The 11,360-nt window shown below is 34.9% G+C and overlaps 1 protein-coding gene across 1 annotated transcript in view; it reads left to right on the forward strand.

Moving 5' to 3' along the window:
- The window catches only part of LOC149805546 (neo-calmodulin-like), a 51,031-nt gene that overhangs the window by 18,434 nt on the left and 21,237 nt on the right, over positions 1 to 11,360 (forward strand). The window contains exon 3 of the mRNA XM_089950152.1: positions 9,377 to 9,520. Within this exon, the coding sequence (XP_089806278.1) occupies positions 9,377 to 9,520 (144 nt within the window). The remainder of the gene's footprint in view (positions 1 to 9,376; positions 9,521 to 11,360) is intronic.

Raw genomic sequence — 11,360 nt, forward strand, 5'->3', positions numbered from 1 at the left:
TTTAGAGTGCGTTCGTTGTTGTTATAGCAATATAGAGGTGATGCTTTAGAGTGCGTTCGTTGTTGTTATAGTAGTATAGAGGTGATGCTTTAGAGTGCGTTCGTTGTTGTTATAGCAGTATAGAGGTGATGCTTTAGAGTGCGTTCGTTGTTGTTATAGTAGTATAGAGGTGATGCTTTAGAGTGCGTTCGTTGTTGTTATAGTATTATAGAAGTGAAGGTTTAGAGTGTATTTGTAGATGTTATAGTAGTATAGAGGTGATGCTTAAGAGTGTATTTATTGTGGTTATAATAGTATAGAGGCGATGATTAAGAGTTGTCATATTAGTATAGAAGTCAAGATTTAGAGTGCATTTGTTGTTGTTATAACAGTATAGAAGTGATGCTTTAGAGTGCGTTCATTGTTGTTATATTAGTATAAAGGTGATGCTTTAGAGTGTATTTGTTGTTATATTAGTATAAAAGTCAAGGTTTAGAGTGCATATTTGTTGTTGTTATAGTAGTATAGAGGTGATGATTAAGAGCGCGTTCGTTGTTGTTATATTAGTATAAAGGTGATGCTTTACAGTGTATTTGTTGTTATATTAGTATAAAAGTCAAGGTTTAGAGTGCATATTAGTTGTTGTTATAGTAGTATAGAGGTGATGATTAAGAGCGCGTTCGTTGTTGTTATAGTAGTATAAAGGTGATGCTTTAGAGTGTATTTGTTGTTATATTAGTGTAAAAGTCAAGGTTTAGAGTGCATATTTATTGTTGTTATAGTAGTATAGAGGTGATGCTTTAGAGGGCGTTTATTGTGGTTATAGTAGTATATAGGCGATAATTAAGAGTTGTTATATTAGTATAGAAGTCAAGGTTTAGAGTGCATTTGTTGTTGTTATAACAGCATGAAAGTGATGCTTTAGAGTGCGTTCGTTGTTGTTATAGTAGTATAAAGGTGATGCTTTAGAATGTATTTGTTGTTATATTAGTATAGAAGTCAAGGCTTAGAGTGCATTCGTTGTTGTTATAGAAGTATAGAGGTGATGATTAAGAGTGCGTTCGTTGTTGCTATAGTAGTATAGAAGTGAAGGTTTAGAGTGCATTTGTTGATGTTATAGTAGTATATATATATGAAGGTTTAGAGTGTATTCGTTGTTCTTATTGTAGTATAGAGGTGATGCTTTAGAGTGCGTTCGTTTTTGTTATAGTAGTATAGAGGTGATGCTTTAGAGTGCATTTTTTGTTGTTATAGTAGTATAGAAGTGAATGTTTAGAGTGTATTCGTTGTTGTTATAGTAGTATAGAGGTGATGCTTTAGAGTGCATTTGTTGTTGTTATAGTCTTATAGAAGTGAAGGTTTAGAGTGCATTTGTTGTTGTTATGGTGGCGCTACACAGTTTCGCATTTTCCATAGGGTTAAGATTTTAACGAAAAAGAATTTCCCCGGCTTTCCTCACTGGTTATACTGGCTATTTAAAAAGGACCTTGTATATCTTAGATATAATTAAAAGAACCTTTAATTCCCTTTATTTTGATGTATGATTGATGGGTGTACTATGGGTTATAGAGTATACAGCTTAGCCTTACTTCAGATGTGAACCTTTCAAAAAAGTGCTAGCTCTACTTGGTCATTTTCACTTCCTGAACTTCAGAGGTAAATTGTATGAAAAAGAGCCGATAACTTTTTTTACATTTTACATATTTGGTAATTCATTCATTGCACTTTCAGAAGCTGGTATTGTCTAGTCTGGCAAAATTCATTTTCCCTATTTTAATAGCTGCTATGTATAGTATACTTTAGACTAATTCAGGCTGATTTTTTAGCACAAGGGAGCAGTCATTTTAGTTAGCAATGTGCTTAAATCATGTAAAATTTCCAAAAGTACAATATCCAAAGAAATATCATCCACATTACATTACTGTAGCATATAGGTATGCCAACATTCTCTCCATTGTGCATGTTTTAAATGCAAACTACTTCACCTTACATACGCCATTCTCTCTAAAGTACATATTAATTGGTGAGCGCCCCCTATAGTAGTATAGAAGTGAAGGTTTAGAGTACATTTGTTGTTGTTATAGTAGTATAGAAATGAATGTTTAGAGTGTATTCGTTGTTGTTATAGTAGTATTGAGGTGATGCTTTAGAGTGCATTTTGTTGTTGTTATCGTAGTATAGAAGTGAAGGTTTAGAGTGCATTCGTTGTTGCTATAGTAGTATAGAAGTGAAGGTTTAGAGTGCATTTGTTGTTGTTATGATGGCGCTCGACAGTTTCGCATTTTGCATAGGGTTAGAATTTTAAAGTAAAAGAATTTCCCTGGCTTTCCTCACTGGTTATACTGGCTATTTAAAAAAGACCTTGTATATCTTAGGTATAATTCAAAGAACCTTTAATTTCCTTTATTTCAGTGTATGATTGATGGGTGTAATATGGGTTATAGAGTATACAGCTTGGCTTTACTCCATATGTGCACCTTTCAAAAAGTGCTAGCTCCACTTGGTCATTTTCACTTCCTGAACTTCAGTGGCAAGTTGTATAAAGAAAGAGCCGATAACTTTTTTTTAACATTTTATATATTTGATAATTCATTCATTGCACTTTCAAGAGCTGGTATTGTCTAGCCTGGCAAAATTCATTTCCCCTATTTTAATAGCTGCTATGGATAGTGTACTTTAGACTAATTTAGACTGATTTTTTTAGCACAAGGGAGCAGTCATTTTAGTTTGCGGTGTGCTTAGATCTTGTACAATTTCCAAAAGTACAATATCCAAAGAAATATCATCCACATTACATTAATGCAGCATAGAGGTATGCCACATTCTCTCCATTGTGCATGTTTTAAATGCAAACAACTTCACATTACATGCGTCACTCTCTCAAAAGTACATAATAACTGGGGAGCGCCGCCATAGAGATGAGTATTTAGAGCGTATTCGTTGTTGTTATAGTATTATAACGGTGACAGATTAGAGTGCATTCGCTGTTGTTATAATATATAATATAGAGACGACGTGTTAGAGGCATTTGTTGGTGTAGCAGGACGGCATAAAGGTGGCGAGTTAGAGTATACAGGGGGACGATGTAGAGTACATTCGCTAATCAGTTCGAATGGGTTTCTTTTCTTCAGATTTCAAAACTGAGCAGGAAAACATAATTTTGTCTTTGAAAGATGTTGTAGTAGTTTTGTGTTAATTACACTGCTACCAACACATACAATTATTTCGCTAATGACTCCATTTAAATTCAAAAGAAATTATTTACAACAAATGTCACTCCAAAGAGCACTATAAACTATTGGAAACGTCAAGACTTCTATACTAAATGGCTCATATTACAAAATAGTATTCCTAAAACAAAACACAAGTTGCTTGTATTGAAAGGTCAGCATTGACGACAGAGCTTACAATCTGGTATTCTAAAAAGCACAACATTATTGAAAAAGCCAAATACCAGTGCCATAATTGTATTAGTAGAGTAGTTGTCTATCACAGATAATAAATTTGTTTCGAAAGGCACAGTCTAACCAGTTTACAAACCCGAACTAATCAAATCAGCCTACAAGCAAAACCAGCTTTAACAAATCTACTTTAGCGCTCATAATTAAGAGGTTAGTGTTAGGGCTTGTCGGCCTGGTCAGGATAATGGGACTGGGTGTGACATAATGCTACATGTCTGCGGCATGATGCCCCAGTGGTAGACAACACAATAAACTGTCACACTGCAGACAATGTAGCGATTTGACTGAAAACTTGTTAAAGCTACGTATAATATCCAACTCTCTCTCTCTCTCTCTCTCTCTCTCTCTCCATTTGCTTTTTTCTCTATCAGTGTCCAGCTGGACTAATACAGAAGTAAATTTTCAGTTTACGACAAAGAATGCCTTCTAAACCGCCACGCCGCTCTGTTGGTCTAGTCTTTGGAGCGTCCGACCCGTATGTGGGAGGTCTCTGACCGAGTCATAACAAAGACTTATAAAGAAATGGTACTAATATCAATCTTTGGTTGTTTTTTTTTCTGTCAATGTCGAGCTGGACTGATACAGAATTAAATTTTCAGCTTATTATTAATGGTTTTCTAAACACCCAGGTCAACCTGCTTGGTAAATATGTAGAGATCCTGATCGTTACCTCTTGTAAATTTCTCTGCGTTGGTTTGTTTCTTGAAAGATTTGTTCTCTTTAACACTAAGTTGGAAACTTATTTGTTTTGTTGTTCTTGTTATGGTCGTTGTGAATGTCTTTAATCTGCTTCTCTAGCAATATTTTTTTTCTCAGATTCTTATATTTGCTTTTCAGTCTTCTCGTCTCCTCGCTATGTTGCATTCCACGTAAATTCAGCTGTTTTTCAAACCGTCTATTCTTCGATCTGGTAACCAACCTGCCGCTGTCATAGTATCTTTTTAAATAATGACATGCGGTATGATTCTTTTGAGCTTTAAGTACTGTTTGGTTTCAAATCCAATATCTTGTCGCACTGCGTGGGCAAGATTCAGTAAAATATACATATATAAACACAAAAAGTAGCTTTCAGTTAATTAATGACATTTTGAGAAAAGCGTCGTTAGTGAAATTAGTATGTCACTTCGCATATTTTTAGTTGTTAATTAGTTAGTCCTTATTCCAGAGATTTTAGCACATACTGTTTTAGACTTATAATTGCAACAGCCTAACCAGTGTCATTTTTACACTTAACACATTCAGAGATACATCGAATTTAAGAACGTAAAAGGTAAGCGTCCCAAAGAATTGAAAGAATTGACCTGTAATGAAATCACCTGAAGGGAAACAACAAGAGAAACTACAACATACTGAATTTTAATAGAATGTTATTAAAGGAAGCTCAACCGGAACAGATTAGAAATAGAAGTGAGTTTAAAAAGTTTACACCTTGTATTTGAGTAAGTGTAAGATTTTAAATAAGAACACAAATGTTTAACGACATTGAAGGTGGAGACAGGTATTATGATATAGATAAAGTTTCAAATTAGCGTCACGGTCTACTTACATAGGACTTTTAACAGTAGTCATTGTCATCAAGACTTAACAGAGAGAACCGAAACCTGCTGAACCGAAAATAGAAAAGACAGAAACTGACATGACAATAGCATAAGTAAAAACTTTACCGTTCAATTACCAAATTAGTGACATTCCAGAAATGTTATGAAAATGGTGTTTCTTTCTGAATAACCGAGCATCATCATCATCGTCTTATATCACACAGTACTGGTGTCATTGTGATGTACAGTATGCATACGTTTGGAACAACCTATAACCCAACATTTTAGGTTTCTTGTTCTTATAGTTTGGAACCACCTATAACCCAACATTTTAGGATTTTTGTGCCTATAGTTTTTTCTGCATTGACCAAGTATTATCTAACACTTTCTGGTGTGTTGCCTGGTACAAGAGTGCCTCAGTAATTTGTTTTTTTTTCGTCAATGCTGGATAACTACTTTCCGAACGAATGTCTGCCGCAGTTGTAGGTTTTGCCAACAATGCTAAGACTTTAGCATGCGCAGTCTACATTATTGCATAGTAGTATAGAAGTGACAAGTTTGTGTGTACTCGCTATTGTCCACACGTGATTTTGATTTTAGTTGTACATGGGTCCTTAACAACTAACTTGAATATTTACGTAGCAGCTTAGTTAAGTGACTTTTCTTCGCGCCCATTTCTGGCTTTTTCCACAAATAATGTTTATACAATATTTAATTTCCTTGTTGTTCTTTTTAGCAATTAGAATTTTTTAGTTTGATCTTTTGTGACTCCTGCCCATAATACAAGATACAATACAAAATAAATAGAATGCGTGTCATGGTGTAAAGAAGTTCCATTTTATTTTCGAAATACATTTTTTTTTACCAAGCATCACGGTATGATAGTTCAAAAACACTTCCATCGCCAACAATTTTCTTTCACTGTTTTCCTGAAATATTAAAACTTGTATGGGGGAAACAACGAACTGATATAATAAGAACTGTTTCTTATAGCAATATAATATTATGACTTATGGAAGTGGCATCCTAAATAAAGATGATAGTCCACATGAAATGTGTGTTTTTCCGGTTCTAATTTAGTTTTATAATACTATATATATATATATATATATATATATATATATATATATATATATATATATATATATATATGTTAATTGTGTGCAGAACTCGGCCAGTTTTGAAGAGCTGAATCCTTTATTTCTCGAGAAATTGCGAGAAGAATTGCCTTACATTAACGTCTTCATTTAAACGGACATACCCAAATCCGAAACGAAATATCCTCTCTTTTACTTTGCTTTAAAAATGTATTTCACCAGTTTAAGTATCTACAGAAAATTCATATCCCAAAATGTATTACCCATAGCAAGCAGTTTTTAAATCCCTATATCTATATTAAAACGGTCGTTAATAACTCAAAATACGTGCTGTTGTTTTCTTTGCATGAGCTGATAGTATCTGCTAAGATTTTAGCCCAACCAATTTTGAGGTAAAACATAAACCAGTACATTCTAGGTTTTAGGTTTAGGGTAATAGTCTTACAAGTTTTATAAAACAGAAGCGTTAATTACCATTAATTTGTTGATGCAGTAGTCCTAATGTATCAGTACAGTTCGCAAAATCATCAGCATAAGGTATTGCAAAAACTATCACCAGTATATTCTGAAACAAATGTGCCTGCATTGAATTCATACTTAATCTTTGTAATAAAATCATTACTGAAAAGCGGAAACATGATAGAACTCAGGATGTGGCCTTGCCAAATAACTAATGCGCACTCGTTTGTCGTTTGGAAATATATTGTTTGAATAAAAACCTGAATAGTAAACCGGTTGTCGTGCGTCAAGGGTTTTTCGTGCACGTGACCGTTTGTCATAATGTTGTCTTCCACACTTTATGATATATGTGTCCAGTATGTCTGTAAAGACCTTGAAAACTGTATCAGTAAGGATTGTACCTCAGTAGTTGCTTCGGTCGCTCTTGTCACCACTCTGATACATAAGATAAGAGAAGAAATGACTCCACCGCTTATGAAAATAAACAGATTCAAAGATTTTATTAAAAGGAGCGCTTAATGAAGTTAAGATTATTTCAGACGTACACTGATTAAAACTGTTTGATCTTTGTTATTATTTCTTATTCAACTTCTTGCCTGAAACAGGAATATATAAGTGGTCCTTCTCCAGCTGATTAGATTTTTCACTTACACTATTTTCATAGTATTTCAACTGTTACGACAGGTGCTTTACTAAAAATTGGTAGCATTCATACTTGTATGCGGGGACAGAAATACTAAATAATAGTTAGAATGAAGCGTTTCTTGTTTGTAAAATACCGCAACGTTCGAGGATTTGTCTCGCTGGATTTAGTTTACTTGGGAATCTCGTATGTGTCTTTTCTTGGGTGCAGTAGTAGATTTAAATCTTGATTTATACCCCCTGTATGACTTGGTATCAACTTCAGTTTTTGAGAATCGAAAACGTCGTGGACATTAGACTTTTCATTTATATTCTGCCTTATCGCATTCTTTAGCCCAGCCAGCATGTTGTTTTGTTTTCACATACGACTCCTTTGGTCTAGTTGGAAAAAAACAGACCGCATGTTCTGATACAATGGAACTAAATTTTCGATGAAGAAGTTGTTATCAGTTTCAAGATGTCTGAAAAGATCAGTCCTAATGTCATTATAGGCTTTTTGCTGACCATTCCGACAATGATGGTATATTGTCTTCTGTAGGACGAAGATATTCCCATTTACTAAGGGTGTTTTGGAATATTTCCATTTACTAAGGGTGTTTGGGGATTCCCATTCACTAAGGGTGTTTGAGGATTCCCATTTACTAAGGGTGTTTGGGATATCTTTTTGGCCTTGCAGAAGATGCATCTTTTCATCTATACATTTTTTTACTGTTGCGGTCTTCATTTTTTTATTATTTGCTTTTTTACTGTTGCGGTCTTCATTTTGTTATTTTTGGTTTTTTTACTGTTGTATTCTTCATTTTTATATATTTTTATTTTACTCTTGCGTTCTTCATTTTTTTAATTTGTTTTTTATTTATCATTTTAGTCAGACGCACATATTGATATATCTGAATTAGGTAAGCACATGGCGTGTGTTTTTTTATTTGAGTGCCAGGAAGTATCTTATGAAAGTTATGATGGTAGCTGGGAATAGTACAAAACAGTACGGTGAGTTCCATGTACACATCCAGTGCCAGGATAATTGGCATTATTGTCATGCCGAATTCTTAGCCAAATTAGTCCACATTTTGTGTTCGTATCGTTTGCTTTCTCTGCAGTCTCTCTGATTACACTGCAAGTATGTTAAACATGGTAAAGAGCACAGCCGAGTTGCAGAATGTGATAACATTAGTTTTATGACATTACCTGTCTTTCTTTTCAGTTTAAACCCTCTTTTACAATATGAATGCCGACAAAGATGATTGGAACATCCAATGTCATCATTTGAAAAGAAGACTCATGGAGATTAATTACCAATATACCAATATACCACTTTGTCATACCTTATAAGTAAAACAAGGTCTGCTCATATTTCAGACTGATAGATTAGAGCATCAAACTTTACAAGAATGTTCGAATTCTACGGAGCCTGTAATTTATTAGCAGTCTTCATGGTGGTCGTTTGACCGTATGGACGATACATGGGACCAGTGGTCATCTTTACCCGGAAATGAAGAATTATTTACTTTATTCAGTTTGCTTAAGAAAATATTTAAATCATAACACAACAATCATTTGGAGGGAGCGTTGTACTAGAGTAGTGACCAGCTGGAACTATTATATATAGAATCCAGGGATAGCACTTTCCGTCCTGTCTGGTGTATATTTATAATTCTCTATAATTAGTTCTATATACCTTGATTTCTTTCATAGGAATCCGGAATGACTGTGTAGATACATGAGAATTAATTACTAGGTCGACATGTGAGTGTGTCTGCTTACACACGAGTGCATATAACACCGACTGAATAACATCATTTTTTGGTGATGTGTGCTTAGTCGTGAGGGAATATGGGCTCGTGTGTGCAGGCAAGGTTATTAGTGCTATTTACCCGCGGACTTGGGTTCGAATCTCCGCAAGTATCGAATTAAAAATGCTCTAACCTGTATGATAGTATCATTTGTATTAAAATATTAATTCTGCCTACTATTATCAAGCATTATTCTATAGAATCCAGGGATAACACTTTCCGTTCTGTCTGGTGTATATTTGTAAAATATTATATATATATATATATATATATATATATATATATATATATATATATATATATATATATATATATATATATATATATTCTTCGTGGGGTTAGCACAAGCTAATGAAGAAACAATTAATATCTTAAACGCGTGCATGTAAATATTTTTTTTTCTTCAGAGTACCGTGAGGCATTCGATATGTTTGACAAAAACAGGGACGGCGTGATTTGCGCAAGAGAACTGGGCACGGTTATGCGGGCCTTGGGCAAATCACCAACAGAGAAGGATGTCGCAGACATGATAAAACAAGCCGATCATAACAGTAAGTATAACGTTTGGTTATCCACGTGAAGTTTTTTGTTGTTGTGTTTTTCGTTTTCAATTCGAATCTGAAAACCATCGTCACAAGTTACGGGTGATAATCCACTATGATACGCTCCTTTATCACCCGTAGTCGCTTTTGCGTAGATTTTCTCGTTTCTCATGAATATGCATAAACCTGCTTATGCAATCGCTGCAAGCGCAAGTAAATATGACTCGCCATTGTGACCCAACATATTTCACGCTGTTTGAATGAGCAAATCATAGTTTCTCTTCCACGCACAGTCACTTGTCGATTTATAAAAACTGCACTTTCATTATGGTGGAAGAATTGTTACATTGTGTTGTTGATAACGTATTTTTGTTTAAGCCTCCTCGTGAAAAACGAGGATATACCAGCAGAGGCAGACACGGGTGTTAAATAAGCGTAGCGGATGATTGCCCCTGGTAATATCAACATGTCGTTTTCACTAAAAGTCTTCTCATGATATTATGTTAATACTCAGTGAAGATTGTGTCAATTTGACCTCCGGTGTAGCAGCCATCTTGAACATCTTGTTATCGCTACTCCTTATATATGGAAGGTTGTATCAATATGAGGTTTGACTAAAAGACTTCGTATGATGTCAAGGGCGTCCTAGATAAAAATGGTGCTGATCTGAAATCCCATATGGCCACCACGGCAGCCATCTGAAATATATTGCTATCACAACTCTACTTGAACACAAAGTCATATTGACGTGTGTTATCAGTAGACGATCTGTTATGATGTCCAGTTGATCTTAACCTAAAAAAGCTGCAGATCTGATACCTAAAATGACCGCCACAGCAGCCATATTGAAAGTCTTGCTATAAAGTCATATCTTGAACTATTGTTATGTTTTCCTCACCAAATGAAAGGCTATATCAACATGTTGTTTTCAGCAATGCACTTCCTTTGACATCTAGTAGGTTCTAGATGAAAATCATGGCTGTCGTGCATCCAATATGGTGCTACGTCGACTGTCTTAAAATTGTTCTTGTCATTGCTCCCGCTTTATCGATGGCCATTATTACATGGGGTTTTCACCAAAAGACTTCTAACACTACTGTATCTACTTTGGCCTATATGAAAATTGTACCAACATGGCATCCAATATGTGTTTCACAGCAGCTAATTTGAAAACCTTGTTATCGCTGAAGAATATCAGAGATGTTTTCAACTCTCGACAGTTCAAATAAAAAACATTCTTATCTTTAATTCCTTGAAATTCTTTATGCCCACTTCAACGTGTAATCCTTTGAGGGACTCTTGTTTTCAGTATACTATCTCGTAATCACAAGTCGTAGTAACGATTTTGCTATCTCGTAAGAAGTACACTGACTCGTAATTACGAGATATTAACTAGTAATTACAAGATAATTAGCTCTTGATTATAAGATCCTACCCTGTAATTACGAGATAACTAAGTCGTAATTACGAGATAGGTACGTCGTAATTAAGAGATAGCTAACTACTAATTACATTTGGTAGGTGAGAAAGCTTGCCAGTAGCTTCTCGTGGGTCGGTGGTTCTTTCCGGGGTTTTCCCAGGTACTTCCTCCACCATTAATACTGGCCGCCATGTATAGCCTATCGTGTGCTGAAAAATGGCGTTAAATCCTACAACAACAACAACTAATTCAATTACGAGATACTAAATCATCACTCATAGCAAAATAAGTATAAAATGGATAGTCGGCGTGTATATTTTCCAATTTGTTTGTGTTGAAGCAAAACGAATCTTCGTGCAGTACAAGGACTGGTTATGATATCGTATGTGCGCTGTGAATCTAGCAAAACAGTTGGCGCGCATCCAGAAC

Source organism: Sinohyriopsis cumingii, chromosome 2 (assembly GCF_028554795.1).
Source record: "Sinohyriopsis cumingii isolate HCF-2022 chromosome 2, ASM2855479v2, whole genome shotgun sequence".
In the NCBI taxonomy this organism is placed as follows: domain Eukaryota; kingdom Metazoa; phylum Mollusca; class Bivalvia; order Unionida; family Unionidae; genus Sinohyriopsis; species Sinohyriopsis cumingii.